This window comes from Drosophila simulans, chromosome 2R (genome assembly GCF_016746395.2).
Source record: "Drosophila simulans strain w501 chromosome 2R, Prin_Dsim_3.1, whole genome shotgun sequence".
NCBI classification, from domain to species: Eukaryota; Metazoa; Arthropoda; class Insecta; order Diptera; family Drosophilidae; genus Drosophila; species Drosophila simulans.
In genome coordinates, this window is record NC_052521.2 from 15,258,071 (window position 1) to 15,276,869 (window position 18,799).

The 18,799-nt window shown below is 43.1% G+C and overlaps 3 protein-coding genes across 3 annotated transcripts; all 3 read right to left on the reverse strand.

Moving 5' to 3' along the window:
* Positions 1-14,223: 14,223 nt before the first annotated feature.
* LOC6735032 lies at positions 14,224-15,222 on the reverse strand. The gene is made up of 2 exons (XM_002081977.4): positions 15,069-15,222; positions 14,224-14,976 (listed from the first exon to the last, which is right to left on the reverse strand). Exons 1-2 carry the CDS (start codon positions 15,141-15,143, stop codon positions 14,668-14,670), a joined length of 384 nt encoding a protein of 127 aa, XP_002082013.1. The 5' UTR covers positions 15,144-15,222; the 3' UTR covers positions 14,224-14,667.
* A 358-nt stretch (positions 15,223-15,580) lies between these two features.
* On the reverse strand, positions 15,581-16,626 carry LOC6735033. Its single transcript, XM_002081978.3, has 3 exons — positions 16,518-16,626; positions 16,142-16,462; positions 15,581-16,078 (listed from the first exon to the last, which is right to left on the reverse strand). The coding sequence occupies exons 1-3, from the start codon at positions 16,566-16,568 to the stop codon at positions 15,812-15,814; spliced, it is 639 nt and encodes a 212-aa protein (XP_002082014.1). The 5' UTR covers positions 16,569-16,626; the 3' UTR covers positions 15,581-15,811.
* Positions 16,627-17,634: 1,008 nt separating this feature from the next.
* Positions 17,635-18,761, reverse strand: LOC6735034 (nuclear pore complex protein NUP62). Its single transcript, XM_002081979.4, has 3 exons — positions 18,634-18,761; positions 18,243-18,569; positions 17,635-18,061 (listed from the first exon to the last, which is right to left on the reverse strand). Exons 1-3 carry the CDS (start codon positions 18,682-18,684, stop codon positions 17,678-17,680), a joined length of 762 nt encoding a protein of 253 aa, XP_002082015.1. The 5' UTR covers positions 18,685-18,761; the 3' UTR covers positions 17,635-17,677.
* Between the last annotated feature and the right edge of the window lie 38 nt (positions 18,762-18,799).

Genomic DNA, 18,799 nt, shown 5'->3' on the forward strand with positions numbered 1-18,799 from the left:
TATGTAAGGACACTGATAGAAAATATTTCACAATTTTCTGGATATTAATTGAACCAATATCGGAAAAAAATGTTAATCATTCTGCGAAGAAAAAGAGTCATAATATAAAGTGATATCAATAGACAGAAGAAATGATTATTAATATCATACTAATCAAATTTGTATTAATATTTTCCAAGCTACGCTCTCTTTTTTCTCAGTGCCTTGGCAAATGCGTTGACGTGCATACTTCAGACGCAGCTGAAGGAGCATCTGCAGGAATACCGGGAAAACGCAGTGCAAGGGAGTCTGGGCCATAACGCACCCAACAATGCGAAGTCCGCTTCCTGATCTGTTACGTACTCCATCCACTCGCCATGCCCCTTTTTATTCGCCCCTCGGTGTCTGTCATTTGCATATTTAAATTGCAGCCAAGCAGATTGTCATCAGCGCGTTTAAAACGTTGATAAATGTGTGCCATAATTTTACGTTGCACGCACTCACTCAAGCTCACACACACACATACACACACTTGCAGCGAACAGCATTTTAAATGCTCAACACGGCGTATGAGTAACTTGCGGCTGCTGCAACGACTGCCACTGGCGCACAAGCATCTTATGATTAATAAAGTTTTTCGATTTATTTCCGACACGCTTTCATCCGGCTCGCTTAGCAAAAGAGTTTAATCAGCTGTCGGCGGTGCGGAGAAGATATGCGAGTGCCATTAAAAAGTGGCATATGAGAGATTAAATCAAGTGAGCAACAAAACGCTCGAAGCTTATCAAGAAAATTAATCATTCATCATGTTTATTCAACAATTGTTTGCCAATGGAGACACTCAGGAAGTGCACTTAGTATCCGAATTCCAATCAATTAATCGTTTTTTGAGAATTTAATATGAGAAATGGTGACTGCGCATTAACGATCCTTTCATAATTTCAAGTACACACTACCAATCATTTACAAACATAAGTTATATATAGTATATTTTCCTTACCTTCCAACGCAGCCAGTTAAAACTCCGGTCCTAGCCACTTTCGCAACTCATTCATCTCCCTCTAATAGAGTCTCAATGTGTTTGGCTTGGTCAGGTGAGCATAGTTTGGACCTGGCCGGGAACTACCGTGCACACTAAGTTATGGTTTATTGTCCTCCCAGCTCGAAGGAGCCACAGCTCCGCAGGACTCGCAGAGAGCAAACAGCGCTGGAGCCTCGGCAAACAGGAACAATCCACCGGCACTCCTCTCGTGGAGCTAGGGGAGCAAACATGGGAGCCAGTGCAGCATGAGTAGCAGTTGGCAAACACACATCCACAAACACGCCCTGAAACACATACGCCCCATTCTGGAGCCAGTCCATACCCACCATCCCCCCTGCTACATCATTCACAATTTGTTTCAATTTTAAATGCGTCGACGTTGAAACCACCCATTTAACCGCCCAACGCCCACAGAAATGGGCGGGGCCGGTGGCCGGCGTACGTGTAGTTTTAGCGGGCACTGTGTGGGTGCCCTTGGCTGGTTGTGCATTTCAGTTTCAGTTTGAGTTTCATTTTGAGCGCGCTCTCAAAAATTATCACAGAGAATGTTTCAGCGCCGCTGTCGAGTGCGAAAAGGTTGGCCCCGCACTTAAGCAATGTCAACGGCAGCGCAGGCTTCACTGTACAAAAAGTATTTGAAATATGAGGCGGGAATAAAGACTAACAGGAACAAAATTATATTTATTAAAGATTTTTTAGTGCTCAGAGGTAGAATTGTTATATATTTACATTTTATTCCTTATTTTATACATTCTATTTTTAATACAAACATTAACTCCTAATGAAATGGGTATCCCCAGTGAAATGCTGTCTCTTGTAAGGATGTACTTCCTAATAGCCCGACAAAATGAATACGAACATTTTTAAATTTCCATTTGATGTGGCTTTGCCACAGTGTTTCCCTGCCCAGCCCCGCCACCATCCCCCGCCGACTGCCAGCGGAAGGAAGCAAGAAATAGCTGGAGCAGAAGCTGCCGTCGCGCTGAGACGATTCGTTGTCGCCCGGCATAAGCGTATTTGCTGAAAACGTAACGCTTGTTAGGACAGATAAGAGCGCACAGGATATATCCACTCGAGGCGGCCACACAGGACGCGGAGTACTGGAAAGTTGGGCCGGGCTTGGGCCAGGCCAGAGTAACCGGAATACAGGACTCAGAGTCGAAGGAGTCGCAGTCGCAGGACTCGAGTGGGAGTGGAGCGGCCATGATAAATGACATGTTTCATTTGACATTTTAACAAAGTGTTGAATTTTTGCTGCTTACTGCTGCTAGCTCGTTGGCGAAACATGAAAAAGTGAAGTGAGCAGGGGGGATCCTCTTGGCACGTTTTTCCTACGTACTTGTTTTGCTTGGCATTATTTTTTCCCTGCCAGTTCCGCGCGAATTGTTTGGAAGTGTTAAATAAACCCAACCGCCAAGAAGCCACCGCCCACGAAAACATATAAACAGCAAGGATATGTACATACAGTTTGTACATACCCTGGCAACAGTATAATTTTTCAATCATGTTCGAGTGCTCTGGGTGGAACTGAAAACTCAGCTGAAACAGTGCGTACTGTAAGTACTTTTCCCCTCGAAGTTCGCATTGATCTGGCAAGCGTCAAACAATTTGGAAAACAATTCTTTTTACAGCCAGCGGATAGGGAATGACATATGCGATTGCTTTGGTTAAATTTTAATCGAATGGGTTGTGTTTTCACGTCGTCCCGAAATCAAACGATTTTCAGCGACTTTGTTGAATCGGGAGTTAATGGTTTTTTGTAGTTAGTACAACAAAAAATGGGGCTTTAATTATTCATGCTACTTAAAGTGTAATTTTCTATTGTTCTAACATATTTTTACATTTATTTCGAGGACACTCTGCTATTGATCTATCAAATAAAATTTATGATTTTCTGGCGGCGGTCTTAAATGGTTCCCCTTTATTAAAGTTTAATTGCCATAAACAAGTCAAAAAAACGAAAGGCTCAGCGAAAAGGTTTGGAGTATTGGTCCAAATGAAATTCGCACAGTTCAACATTTCGTGTGTCCTGTAGGCGATAAAAAACGCTGCGAAAAACGCTGCAAATCCTGCTGTGAAAAACTGCCACCCGACACCTTTTCCGATGGTGGGTGGCCCATTTAATGCACTTCAAATTGACAAGTAAAACCGCAAACATTTGCTGACCCGCAAAAGGACGAAAAGGAAAATGCGCGGCAATGTGAAAAACGGTCGGACCAATAAACCAGAAAAAAGATGTGCTCATAAAGGGAACTGAAAATAACACATATATCGCATAAAGAGGAGTCGCTACAGTTAAACTGTGCCAATACACACATGCATTTGCATATAAATGTGCGGCATGGCATGCAGCAAAAGCACCCAAAAAAATAAAGAAAAAAATCACCCAAAAAGGGCCCAAACAAAGGGCACAAAATATTTTTAAAATGGCCAAACAAAAAAGTGCAAACATTTAAGCGCACAGCCAACTGAACTGAAAGGCGGCGGCGAAACTGCGAAACTGAAATGCTGCCAACTCACTAAAATGCTGAATGATGGGAATAAAAAAATGAAAAATAGGGCGGTCACGCACGCACAAGGGCGTGGCAGTCTGCGCCAGTGTCCGAAACAAAGCCAAGCCATAAAAATAAATATAAATTTAACAATTTTTCTTCTGCCCAAACCATTTATGTTTGTCCGTCTGTTGGCAGCGCATCGTGCACTGAAAAAAATATAACTATAAATAATAAGTCATGATCATGATTAAAAATGAAAATAATTATAATTATTAATTATAAGGCTTTAAATGAACTCAAAATCAGAATCTGATATAATCATAACAGTTTTCTTTAAAGGAGCAACTTCATGATATGTTTGCTAGCTTTTTTTCCAGTGCAGCATCTGACACTAGCCAACTGTCCACAGCAGGGACATTTTGTTTTTGCTTTCTTTGGTTATTTGGGTGTGCGGCGTGTAGGTGTGGTGTGTGTGTTGTGTTTGTTGTGAGGGCGGTAAGGTGTTTGAGGTCAGAGCCAGAGAACTGCAAGGGTGGCATTTTTTGCCACTCGACTCACACTCAATAATTTTGAGTGCAGGTGCCACTCACCACTCACATCGCGGCCAAACAGGTTGGCAATACACACGGATATATTTTTTTGCCGCAAGTAGAGTATCAAAAAACACCCGGGTGCACTTAGAGTGCCAGTGGCTTGCTGAAGTTCTCTGGTCAGCGACCAGAGCTCACCTGGACGCCTCTTTAGCGGTTGACAATGCTGCGTCGCGTCGCCCTGCGTTTTTATGAATTATTTCGTAATAAATTTTCGAAAAGTTTTTTTTCGTTTATGCAGCGGGGGGTGTCACACACACACACAACCACAACCCCACACACACAATAACAAAATTTAACGCCCCATTGAGTGCGTTGAAAGTTTGGGCGGAGGTGGGCGTGGTGTGTCCCTCGGTTGCGGTTTTTTTGTACGCACAAGAGAAAAGAAATCCAGCCGGGGGTGCAAAACACAAATATTTAAATTTAATTAACTTTATTTACCAGAGCCTGGCTGCGGCAGGCCGAGCTATTAAATTACAGCTGGGTGGAATGGAACACAAAAAGTGTGTGTGAAGTGTGTTTATCCAACAACTTTGCGTCAATCAAATCGAAGGCATCGTAAAAATAGAATACAGACTAAATCTCTGGCATTGCGTGCCGACTTCAACCACTTCCGCCGGAAGTGAGATTTAGTTCCCTCGCCATTTTTCTTTTTACGATCTCCAGCTGCTAATTTAGCGCAGTTGGGTCGCTTGGCCGAATTAGCATTAAAATAAAAATGCGAACTCTGTTAAACAAATAGGCCCGAAGGGATCGGGCCATGGATAAGTTATCCCTTTTGTCATAAATGTGCGTTTCGTAGACATTTCCAAATTGTAATACATCCGCTCAAACACACACACACACACACACGCACACACAGGGAAGAATGGGAAAAGCGGAAAGAGAGCCGCATATGCGGGGCATTTGTTTAACTGAAAACTGTAGCCGGAACGGAAACGGAAATATATGCTGTCAGCATTTTATTTGTTTGTGAGTGCGTGATTTTTATGCTTCTCTGGCCAGGGCAAACAGGCCTCTGGGCCCCGTCGACTAAAAGGGCTGCAAAATAATAAAAGAAAACGGCCAAGGCACGAACGGAAAGCGACTTAGCAAAATGCGGTGGTTCCCCGTCTAGGGAACCAGGGGTGTCCAAGGCGGCCAAGGGAGGAGGAGGGAGGTACTACTGGCATACAATAGCCATGGCCTAAAGCATCACTTTGTTAGCCGCCATTTGTGGAAATTGTTTATGCGAGTAGTTTTGCTGCTGTTGGCGCCCAATGAGCAAAAGTCCTGGGCCCTGCCAATCTAAAGTACACGGAAGGAAAAGTTTTTGTTAATAGTAAACTCCATATTTAGACTTTTATTAAAAATATCGATGTTTCATTCATAATTTGTAGAAGTCTAGTTGCATACTTTTAGACTGTTTAAAGTGTAGCATTTATACGTAGGCAATTTATTTTCAAATATCTGTTCTTAAATACCTTTATTTTTGCCAGTGTCTTCAAGGCCATTCCCCTTTTCAGTGTCCCACTGCCAGCTGCTGAATTTTCAAACACGGCAATCAGCAATGCAAATGCGCCTGCAATAGATCCCCGCAATTAAAGTAACAGCCCACGTCCAAGCTGGTGCAAGAGCTAATAAATGCTCATACGCCCTGTGGACCGGCGTTGGCCTGAAGTGTTGCCAAGTTGCCAAGTTTTTGCCTCGGAGCGGAGGCCCATTGTCGTGGGCCGTGTTGCATCCACATAAATAACTGCGACTTGGCCTGGGCGTGTGTAGACAGCAGATAATGGTCAAGTTGGTAGCACAGAGCGGCAGAAATATTGTTTCCGGTTTTTGTTTTCATAAATTACACCGCATAAATTGCGCATTCAATCGTGTGTGTAAAAAGGCCAAGAATAAGAGGGTCTTTGGCTTTACGATGTTTTTATTTACTTGGGCCAGCGTCGTTTGGGCCATGTTTGCTTTCATGTTTAACCCGCATCTACAATTCAATTGATTTTCAGTTTCTCTTTCACTTGCTTTTAGCCCTCCACCAGGCCAGCGGCAGTCATTTGTAGAGTGGAGTGCTCCGGCCGAGGTGTTTGGCCAATAAATTGCGCCGGGAGTGTGTGCGCCGCCTTTTTGCCTTTTGTTATTGTTGCTAAATATGCGGCAGGTGGCAAAGTTTAATAATGAAACACATAAATTGCCAAAGGTTAGCACCTCGCCGAGAGCCACTAGCCCTCTTGATTCAACTGGAAGTTTTTATCCGCCGGCCGCCAGTCGGTAAATAACTTCAGGTGCTGGCTTAGATGTGTGTGTGTGTCTGTTTTGGCCATTTCAGTTGATGTTGGCCCAAGTAAATTAGCAGATAGTTTATTGTGGAGCGCTTGACCCTTTCCCTAAAGTTGAGAAAGTTCCAGCAGTCCAATTAAAATACTTTGTCCCAATGTTGACTAATTCGAGTGGTGGTCATCTGTGAATGGTGAAATGTGTGCGGTTCAGTGGGTTAAGTCCTTGACCGTGGGTCAATGGCAAATGCCCAAGTAATCTGCATTTCTCGACAACATCCACCATGCATTTATTCATTTATGTCGTGGCAAACAAACAAAGAAAGTCCCAACGAATTATAAACACATTTTTGGCTTCAAATCCAGTCTAGACGGTATAAATCAAGATGCCCCCAGAGGGACAGTTCGAAATGAATACATTACACTACGACACTAAGATGGATTTACGCACAATCAATCAAACACTCACATACACTTGGTCATAAGTGCCGCCGTGTCCGGGTGGGCTATTCAAATATTCATGCACCATTGGCTAGTTCTTTCACAAAATCCACCCGCTCTTTATCCCTAATAATCCATAAGTCAAGCGATTGCCATTCAAGTGCCATTGAGTAGCAATTATGGGTGCCCTTCAATGTGCACATCCGTAATATCGAGAGTCGCATTACAGTTTCCGATGCAGCGTTCAATTTTGATGGCTTCGCACTCAATGCGAGACCCATTTGCATCCGTTTATGTATGTGCTGCCGTTGTGGTTGGCAGCTGCAAGGATAATACTTCCGCTCGATGTATTTGCACATCCATGGTGTGGATATGTGCATTATTTGTTAATCAGCTTGTTTGCTTTAATGCTCTCGATGCTTTCACATTTGCTTAGGTGCACCAAGCCATTGTTTGCTCTTTGCACAACTTATCTGCGGTTTTATGGAGTCCATTAAATCCCAAACGATGACCAGCAGTTGCACCTGCTGCGGATGCCACTTAAGCCAACGTAAATGGAAGCATCAAGGTGCAGCAAATGATTTCTGTTTACGTCCAATTATAATATGATATTGAATTCTAGGACAGGTTTTCATAATACATATATATACATAAATGCGAACGCAAAACCGCTAACAAGATAGTTATTATATTAATTATACTCAATATAATATACTCAATATAATCAATCCTTTGCCATTAGTAAACATATTTATCGTTATATAAGATTCGAACCTATTAGCATTGCTTTGCCTCCCTTTCTCTTTCATAATATCTACTTATATAAACTTGGCAGATATTTATGATCCTCTATTTATCACACTCAAAGGGAAACTTATGGCCGAAGAAATAGGCTTATTTAGGAGTACATTTTGTGGTCGAGTTGCTGCAAGGCTGTGTATAAGCCTTGTCCCTTGACATTTATTGCTTTATCACTTGGAAAGTCTGGCTCTCACTAATGTACGGCCATGTTGTCATTGGTTCTGGCCATATTTTCGGGATGTTGGCCCAGGATATGGCCGCGTTAATAGGATAACAAATGTCAATTGTTGTTGATCGCGGTAATTTGTTTTGATTTCTCTGTGCGAGTCAAAGTTTCCCAGAATCGAACTGCCAATGTCCCGCAAATACTCGTTATAATAATGGCAATATTTGGTTAAAGTAACTAACAAAAGACAGCATGTGTGCTCCCTCGACTTAGCCGCAAATCCGCTTGTTGTCATGCCATTTGCCGTTTTATCGACATCCGTAATGAAACAAACATAATGTAGTACGCTCCCAAGTAAAACGACATTGCATTAACGAATTAACGAGATTTATCCAAAATTTGCGAGCCTAGACGATGGAGCAGCTGTCGAACCTTCTAGTCGATGATGAAATCGGATGCCACAAGCTCCGGGCGGCTGGTAGGTTTAGTAATTACATGTCAGGTGCCTGCCAGCTCGAAACCCACTCTCGAAATTAATTTCCTTGGCCCACTAAAATCTAAACGATAATGCGAACAATTCGATAAGCTTAGTTTGGCCGTCGCTTGGGCGTGGCAAATCCGATTTTAAGCCGGGAATCCCCTTTTCAAGTGCGATGCCATGATTAAACCCACTCCCCCATCCAATCCGCGGTCGCTTTCAATGTGTGTATTTAACCCGAGTGTAACGAAATTAAGCACACCCACTAGCATGGCGCCAAACCAAGCGAATTGTAGCCCACCCACATCTAGCCCCCTCATTTAAGCCCCTGAAGCAACAGGAAAAGCAGCTCCACTATGAGAAAATATGGGGCGACTTTGGCTCAACTCAATCAATTGTTCGAAAGAAAACTCTAAAAAAGTAAGTAAGTTTAACTATGATTATAATGAAAGTTGTATATTATTGAATTGCTTTAAAGTTTCAGAGTAGATCTCTACAAGGAAAAACTAAAAAAAAACTTGACAAAACTAGGTAAGTTTGACCAGAACATTTTCCCACAAAGACAACTGCACTATTTTGTTTTAGACAACCCAATTTCCTTGCAGTGCACAAGTTCCGGTCGTATTTCCTTGGCAGTCGGAACAGTCGAAAGCTGCTGACAGACCGCCGAGGGTGCTCAATGAAAATGGCCTTGGTTTTGGGTTCGCTCACGCACACATGCACACTAAAACGCGCACGCAAACCGAATGGCTCTTCGATTTGGCCAACTGGCCGCGTTTAACTGGCTAAATAGCGTGGCAGCAGGTGAAAAGTGGGTGGCTGGCTGGATGTTTCGGCAAATTAAATGCCTCGGCAACGAGGCCATCAGCTGTGGAGGAGCATGGCTTTGCATATGACAACGGCACAGTGCAACAGCGGTTCAGAGGTCAGCGATGCGCTGCGCACGTGGGCCAACGTTACGTATACGCGATGTGCTATGTGAGTGGCCGAGGGCAATTGCACTACCATCCGTCCGTCCATCCATCCATCCGGCTGCTTGCACATGTTGAAATGTGTTAAATTTATGGTTTGATCTGGCACTACCCGGCATTGCCAATATGCCATTGCCAAGCTGCCAGCTAGCCCCAATATTTATGGCCCAGACGTGAGCACATGTGCCAAATCTCTGGCACCAGCTGAATGATGAGACCGTATCGGAATTATGACTTAGTGGGAGCCCTCGGTGGAATTGCTAAGACGCTGAGCTCATTCACCTTTCTGAAAGTCATGCGAGTGCAGCTGCAACTGCAACGGCAATTACTGCAGCTCACGTAAAAATCACGTAAGTTTAAATTCACTTTAACATCATTAAGACAAAGTGCGCACATTGCTGCGGTTCTTTTTGCTGCGAATGTCTGAGGTGGAAGCCGGGGAAAACAGTCTAATGAAAATTTAAGTGGCGCATGCTTGATTTAGCAAATGAGCTGAGTATGCCAGCCAGCCAGCCAACCTGCCAGCCAGCCGACCGACCTCTTGCCTTTGTGTATCCGGGACTCGAGACTACTCCGTACTGAGGACTACGGAGTCTGGCTGCTCGAGTGAAGAGTGGGCAGGAGTCGAAAATAACGTAATTTTCGAATTAATTAAATGACGCTTATGGAACTCCAAAATTTGCTGGCTCTGCGGTTGCCGTTGTGTGTATCGTGTGCTTATTGCCAAATCGGTTTGGAAGGGGGCTAAAAGGTTTTCCCGCTGACGATCCATAAATCTGACTATAAGCACGCCTAATCTCTGGTCAAAGTCTTTGGACCCACCGTGGAGCGCCGTTTGAATGCAAAGGATGTCTGTTGGTGGTCAGCACTGTGGTTCGTGGTTTCCAGTAAAGTCGCCGGAAGTACGGACTGTCTCATCTCAAGGCTGGTCATAACCTTTGACCCATTAAGATAAGCGAGGGCCGTAAACGTGGCCAACAAACAAAGAGGCGAAAATGAATTATTTGACTGGCCAGTTGGCTTGTGCCCCCCAAAAGCGATAAGCCGTTTAGGTATAGGAGCTACACCCCAACAAAAGTGGGTGTCGGAATCACTCATTTCACTACCAAATTAAGTTCAATAATTCATAGATCTTCAGAAAATTATCTGCCATGAGGCCACGTAAACAATTAAATGTTCTATCAAAGCGCATTGCCTATGTAAGCAACTTAATTGTTTCCTTATTGGAAATAGACTAAGTACTATTTATACTTGTAACCTTAGGTGAATTTCTTTCTGTGCACGTTACTCTCATTAGAGCGTGCGACCAAGCTGAGCCATCATTCTCTTTCGCCCCCACCCATATATCTCAGCCAAATCCGAATCGAAATCGAACCCCAAATCGAAATGCAAATCATTATTTTAGCAGCTGGAACAGAAGCAGCAGGAGGTGGAAATCTCGGAAAATCGTGGGGTTGGTGGACAGCAACTGCAGGCGAACGTGCCATGGGCAAGTCCACGTCTCATTGCGGCACATTTCGCATAAGTATCGCACTCAGGGAACTTATTGATGCGCATAAATCAGTGGAACTCGCCCCAGGGAAGGGCCGGAAAATAGTCGGAGAGCGGAAAAGCGGGAGAGTTGGAAATGCGGGAAAGCGAGAAATGCGAATAAAGTGGGAAAATCAGGAGGCGGGCAATGCAACTCTCTATGCATGCGAAATCACTGCAGTAGAAAATTAGAAAATTTTCGGCTCTGCCCCAGACAGAAAAGCCAGTCAAGATTCGGTTACATCGGCACTTATCTGGTTTTATTTCTGCACCGAAAAAAAGAGAACCAATTTCTATATAAATCATATATCTAATAATATGATAGAATTTTACAATTTAAGCTTAATTTATCTTCAAATAAAATAACAACTGATGAAATAATTATGCACGACTTAAAAAATTGTAAATAATATTTAAAAGCAAATTTGTAACTTATGGAAAAGCTCTCAGTGCTCATCATCCATCCCTTTTCCTCCACTCTCTCCATCCCATTCACACGTAAGTGCAAATCGCATGGCAAGTGCAACATCTGTGGCATCCAGAAATGAAGTCATAGAGAATCGCAGCAACCAAAAACGTGACAACGCCGCCAAAACGACAGCAACAGCTGAAGAACTTGAGCGACATCTCGTAACCGGCAAACTGGGTTTTCCCCGAGCCTTTCCACCCCACCCCACCCCCTTTCGGAAAATGCCCTTTCCCTTGGCAGTGCCAGTGCAAATTGCAATTAACGTTGGACGCCCTAATTAGCTCAAACCATCTCGGAACGAGCTCGTTGACTAAGCTTTGAGTGCATAATTAGGCAAAGACCCATCCCGTCCCGTCCCGAAATGTGGAAGGTGTACTGCGAGAACGCTTCGCTAAAATATTTTTAAACATCACCTACTTAGCAGCCAATTAGCTGGGGGTGGGCAAAGAAGCCACCCGAGGTATTTGAGGCGCCTTATCAATTACCTGTATCATCAATCAAAGGCTCTTTGCAGGTGTAAAGCACCCGAAATAGCTCCAGCTTTGAGGGGCTCTCGATGGCTGTGTGTTTGTGTTGTTGCCAAAGATAATTTATAAAAAATGAAAAAAAAAATAAGTGGCAAGCCGAATGACAAATGAAATATGGTAGGCAGGTGAGAACGAAAGCTGCCGCATAAATATTATGTAAACAAAAACGCGCATCACAAGGTCGACAACTCATTACGCTTTAGTAATCGATACTCTTGGATTAAAATTTAGTATCATTAACAGACTACTGGACTATGCCATATTTTCTTAAAGCTCATTAAATACAATTAAACAGTCAGATTAATAATATCTCTTAATATCAATTACCAGTTGAACAGAGTTAAATGGAAAACCACTTATCTTAAACACCATGTTCAACAAATCGACAACACTGTGCTGCGAAACTTGCCTTGCACATCATAAATCGAATTGATAGTTAAATTCATCTGCCCACACTTTCGAGTTTAATTAACATTTTCCGTATTTGCAAAAAAAAAGAATCCACAGGATGGCATATGAATTTCTCACAAATTAAATGTGACGAAAGCATTTAAAAACATGCATACATTAACGAGGCGATGGCGTTTGAATGGCAAAACCAATTTGGCCCCGGATGCCACATGAAATAATCAGCACGTAAATATTTCTTTCTACAGCAATGCAATCGATGCAACCACAGATGAAGGCTCTTTGTGATATTTGCATTGCGCTTGCATATTTCGCTCACTTCACTCCATTTAAGAATAACTTTTAACTTGATTAAAAAATGGCAAGGAGCGAGCGGAAACGGAAGTAGCACGAGCAGCAGCAAAATCACCAGTAGCAGCAGCATTGCAAGTGCAAAGTGAAATCTTATGCAATTAACTTAAAGCCAACTTGACTCGGCCAAAGGACAAGCAAGGCCAAGTTGGAGGCGGTGGCGGCTGGAAAGGATTGGATGGCGTTACCAGGGGACCAAGGAGGTCAGCATCGCTTCAAAAACTAATTGACATCGTTGCTCTGGCAGCCGCTGACAGCTGGCGCTGAGAGTCCTGCATAGGATCCTGGTCCTCATCCTGCTGTTTTACGCCCATCTGCTGCTGCTCCTCCTTCTCGAAGGCTCGCAAATATATTCACAGCTTTCGGCTCGCTTTTTAGCCACACGGAGAAAAAGTCCAGAACTTAATTAGCACTTATCATAACTTTTTGGTTCAGCACAAGATGGTAAGTTAATTGTAATTATAATTAGCAATATTTTGAAAAATGGCATATGTGTCCTTCCTTATCACTTTATTGCAAGTAAACAATATTCACTACGCAATATTTAAACTTAGCCCAGGTCATGCTTATCGAAATAATTGATATGATTTTTACTAAGTAAACAATTCTTTCGTATTTATAGCCTTATCGCAATGTGTTACTACCCAAGTATCGTATGTTAAACTTAATTCCACTGATAGTTGCCGCAAAGATATATGTGGTTATTTCTCGCTGTGCACACCGAGTCCGCAGCTCTTTTGCCTTGGCAGTTTTAATTTAATTTTACACCGAATTCTGCACCCTGTCGTGACCAACGTCGTTGGTTGCAGGCGCCAATTTTCGCGCGTCCTTTTGCGGCTGCACTGCAGAAGGATCAGAAACGAACCCACCGCCCCACTGACGTCGGCAACTATTGTCGGGGCCATTAAAAAAGTTTAGTCCGATTCGAGCTGGCACGCTTAATGGCACAGATTTTAATCAGAAAATGAGTTAAAAGCCAGCTGGCGGCACCGTCACCGCCGCCGCCATCGCTTGACGATATCCTTCTGCCGCTGATTATTGTGCTGCCTTTTGCCACAATTACTTGCACACGTCGCCGAAGGCCGAACGCCGAAGAAGAAGGTGCCACAGTGCCTGCCAAAAGTGATGGTACACCGCCACATTGCCGGAAAGTTGGGCGCATTATAAAAGTTTTATCTGCAGCAGCGACAGCGGCAAAAGTGACAGGAAAACAAAAAATGCATTAACCACAGACGAGACTTTCGCGAACATTCATCATTATTTTTGCCTTTCTGCTGCTGGCTGCAATCCCAGGGATTTAAGTGATAAGCAAAAGTTTGAGCTGGAAACTCTCGAAAATCGTGGATAACATTTTATGATACGTACAATCAATTTGAAGCTATTTTATATATATTTATCTAGTTCTAGAACAAAAATATAACTGCTTCAGATGAAACACTTATAAAGGTTTGATCAGTACCAATTTAATTTTTAAGTTGTTTATGTTTTTAATCATTTAGTTTTAATCTCTCAGTTTTAAGTGTACGGAAAACTATTTATACACTTTATGGCGATTATCTTTGACCGTGCTCAAATCAGAAACGCTCATTGTCAGAATCTTTACGCCCCATCAGCAGAACAATCAGTGAGTAAACTAATCGCTCACAATACTCGGACGAATCGTTGCTAATCTACCCCACATGACTAAAAATGTAAATAGCACAGACTATAAAAAAACAAATAAATGAGTCATTTTGGATTGCGAGATCTCGCCAAGCTAGACAAGCGCCAGACTGAGCATCTAAATTCAAGCTCGCTTTCCTTTTTTTATTACGCCGAAAACATTTTGAGCGTGTGTTTTCTATTGTTGTTATCTATGAATATTATCAATATCAATTTTAATTAAAATCTTTTGGATTTTGGAGAAATCTGTTTTATGGTTTTGGGTATTTGTGTTGTGTTAAGATTGCGATAACCCAATAATTTGCAGCATTTTAAGTTCTTGCTACTAATGAAATACAATTTTTTATTAAACTTTTAGGTGATAAGCCGTTAAATCACTGTGCATCTTATTGCTTATTGTATCAATTAATTTTCAATAGCACATATAATTATTTTTTTGAAATTTTTGAATAATTAGGAATTTAAAACCTTTATTAACCTGAATACTTTTTTTTTCAAAAACTTAACCAAGATTGATCTGCTGCTGCACCTGGTTGTTCCTCATTTGCCCCCAGGGCTGCCAGGTGATGGGTGCCAACGGCTCCAACGGCTTCATGGTGAATAGCGGCGGGAAGGTGTTGAACTGACCACAGGATGAGCCGCTGCACTGCGTCTGCGATTGGTAGCCATTGCCCGATTGACTCTGGCTTTGGCTCTGGGTTCCATCCTCGGAGGTCTGGGTCTGGCAGCCGGGACCGGTTTGCGTCTGGCTCTGGTAGCCATCGTCAGAGATCTGGATGCCACCGCCATTATTGCATTCCACGGGTGCCGCCTGTTGGAGATTACGAAAAGGGGGTTACGGTTACTCGATTGTCACCAACCCGGTCTCATTTTCATTTCCATTTTCAATTTCATTTTCATTACATTCAGACCGGATAGCACGCACAATCCGGCGAGCAAAACAGCAAATGCGACGACTGCCACGCGTTGGCCTTCCATGTTGAATGTTGAATGGTGAATAGGTAATGTTTAATGGTCCGAGAACAAAATTCGACTGAGCACAAGCCAGTGTGTGTGGGCACACTTTAAAGCGCCAACAGCCGCAAACCGGAGAGATAATTGAATGTATCGCCGATAAGGCCACCTCCGATTGAATATTTATGCCCGCTCGCCAATCGAAAATGTGTAAGTTCGGTCAGTCTATTCGGCGATTGTCTGGTTCTATTCTCCAAGTGTAGGTAAAAAACTTTCCGTTGATGCTGCCGGGATTGTGGGCAAGTCTGTTCCGAAATCTTGTGCCAGAAATAACCGAATATTACACGAAAGTACATTTCTAAGAACATCTGTACTCCGTTGGGCAAAAATATAAAAAATACAACAGCTGTTTAGGATTTGCCTAAGTCAATAGGTTAACTTAACATGGGTACACATTATAATCTAACTAAACATCTGAAACCAATGCTACTTTATTTAACTGAACACTTCGTTTTTACAATTACATCTGAACCAAAATTGATTATGTTAAGATTTCATTAGCAATGCAGTGTAAATCCAAGCTACTGTGAATTTGGCAATATAATTGAATTATTTGTCTTCTTTTGTTTTGGTTTAAATATTTACTAAACCAAAAAAGGTTTTATTACCATGGATTAGAATATGCCAACTACTCAAAGGCCAAAAAAGAAACCACCTTCTGTGGTAGAGGTAGTTTGAGGAGCTGATGAGGATGTGGCGGTAGTGGTGGGCACTCCATTCTTGAGGCAGTTGTCCAGCAGATCGTAGGTGGCAGCAGTATCCCGGACGTAGTTGTTCTGCGTTGTGTTGGTGCACTGGTACTCGGTGGTCTGGATGGCTTGGATGCCCGAGCTCAAGGTGGTGGCCGAACTGGCAGCGTTGCTGGCCAGGTTGTAGATCACAGAGACGTCATTATCAGCCTATAGGAATAGTTAAGATTCAATTTTCCAATACTTTCACTATTTCATTGTAGATTTTCTTACAGCATTAGCATAGCAGTTGAAGAAGTTGGCGGTATCAGTGTTGTTGTTGCAGGCGGTAAAGGCACTGCAGAGTGTTGAAACGTCGGACTGATAGGTCTTCTGCTGCTGCTCCGCCTGGGCGGTCAGATTGGCGGTCTGGGCATTGGCGGTGGTGATGCAGTCCTGATAGGAACTCGAGAAAGTGGCAGCCACTTGGTTCAGCATGGGCATGTATATGTTGAAGCACTGCGTGGTCATATCCTCGGAAACAAATGTATCCAGACTGCGAGCATGAACCAAATACTGATCCAAGGCACTCTGGACCTGCGTGTTGGGCTTGGCCTGGAAACGGAAGTGGTTACTATCGTTAAACAAGCGGATGTGACGTATTGTTTACGTTGGCCGCCAAAACGCTGGCGATGATTAGCACGGTGCACAGAATATTCATGTTGACGGTTATTCCTTTACTGGGGCTACTGAAGACCAGGTCTAAATGTTTTATATACGCGTCTGGTCGGTAAAATGATGGATCCGTTTGACCAACTCGAAATTCGTGTGATTTTTTTGTTGCAAGTGAATTCCGATCAATTAGGTAGCATTAGGGCGTATGACCAGACGGCTCCAATCGATGAGTCAAGTCAAAGTGCGGATAACAATATAAGGTAGTCGACATGAACCTGTTCCTTGAACTTATCAAAGGTAATTCAACAGCTTAAGAGTTTACAATCCATGGAATTGATTGCTGTAACTATTGGGACACAAAGCCCAAAAACTTAGCGAAATCTATTCTTATCATCAATGTGTCATATTCAAATATTGAATGAAGATATAAACTTTATATGTAATTTCAGAGGGTATTTTGATTTAAGTCAGAAGATTCTGACGCAGGTGCCTTCACTTCGATTCACCACATTTTTGATGATAAAAGTAATGTTTTCAATCGTAAATGCCTTGGTATTTTAAATATATATTTACAGCAAGGGTATATAAGCATCGGTTTGCCTAACCTGACTTCCTTTCTTGTTTTGAATAACATTTGCTTTTCGACAAAAAGTATGCAACATATACCATATACAATCTATATAAAGTTGGTAGTTGTATTCAAATCCTATAATGTTAAAAAAGTAAATAAAGTTAGCTTCCGGTTTATTGGATAAAATATTTAAGATATGTTATGATGACTTAACATGCACCTTTTATCTTACATGACATATGTAAAAACTTTTTTGCATTACAAGTAATGTAGGATTCTCTTGTTCATTTGACTTATTATAGGTACGAAATGCGCTGCCAACTAACTCAAGTTTTGTTATTAGCACAAACAGCTTTCCATTCGTAACATATATAAAAATAGTACATATAATATGTACGTGCACGTGTAAGTAATAACTTATTGAAAAATTTTAAAAAATAAGTTTAATTAAGTTTCTTTAAATTTACATAATGATTCTGATCTGTAAAATACATTTTTTTAGTTCCTAAATAATGTTTAAAGGACACCTTTTGTATCTTTTTTTCAATGCTCATTTATTGCTTGCGATTACTTGAAGTTGTGACTTAAGAAGAGGCCGAAGTGCCGGGAGCGGCGGTGGTCGCCGGAGCAGCGGTTCCGGGTGCTGCGGTGGTCACAGCCACAGTGGTGTCAGCAGCGGTGGTGGACGATGCCACAACAGTGGTGCCATCAGTGACAGGAGCCCCGCTCGAGCTATCAACGGGGCTGGAGGAGGAGGGGGCGGCCGTGGAGGTGGTGGGCACTCCGTACTTCAGGCAGCTGTCCAACAGATCGTAAGTGGCAGCGGTATCCCGGACGTAGTTGCTCTCCGTGGTGTTGGTGCACTGGTATTCGGTGTCCTGGATGGCCTGGATGCCCATGCTCAGGGAGCTGGCCGAACTGGCGGCATTGGTGGCGATGCCGTAGATCACAGATACATCACTTTCGGCCTAAGGTATTAAAACGATTACTTTTAGTAACTTTTAAAGCTTAGGTCTAAAAAAAATTGACCTAGTCTCTAGACTTTTACCATATGCGAAATACCTATACTTGTTGGGGCATATGAGTACTACTTGAACCCTAATCTATGTTAACAAACACCATTTGGAGGATCCTCTAGCTTCAACTCACCGCATTGGCGTAGCATGTGAAGAAGTTGGTGGTGTCGTTGTCGCTGTTGCAGGCGGTGAAGGCGCTGCAGAGGCTGGTGACCTCCGCCTGGTAGATCTTCTGCTGCTTGTCGGCCTCGGCGGTCAGATTGGCGGTCTCGGCGTTGGCGGTGCTGATGCAGGCCTGGTAGGAAGTGGAGAAGGTGGCAGCCACTTCATTCAGCATGGGCAGATAGAGGTTGAAGCACTGGGTGGTCACATCCGCGGAAACGGTGGTATCCAAATTGCGGGCATGCACCAGATACTGATCCAAGGCACTCTGCAGCTGCAGCTGAACATTGGGCTTGGCCTGCTCAGGAGAAAGCCAAACTGGTTATTGCCGGAATGGTGGCGGATATCAAATTATTTGTTACGTTGGCCGCCAGAACGCTGGCGAGGATTAGCACACTGCACAGAAGCTTCATGTTGGCGGTCGTTTTGTTGGCGGCTCGATCTTTACTGTCGCTGCCAAGGAAGGGGTACAAAACCTTTATATACGTGTCCGGCGGTGTGAATGATTGATCCGTTTGCCCGAAATGA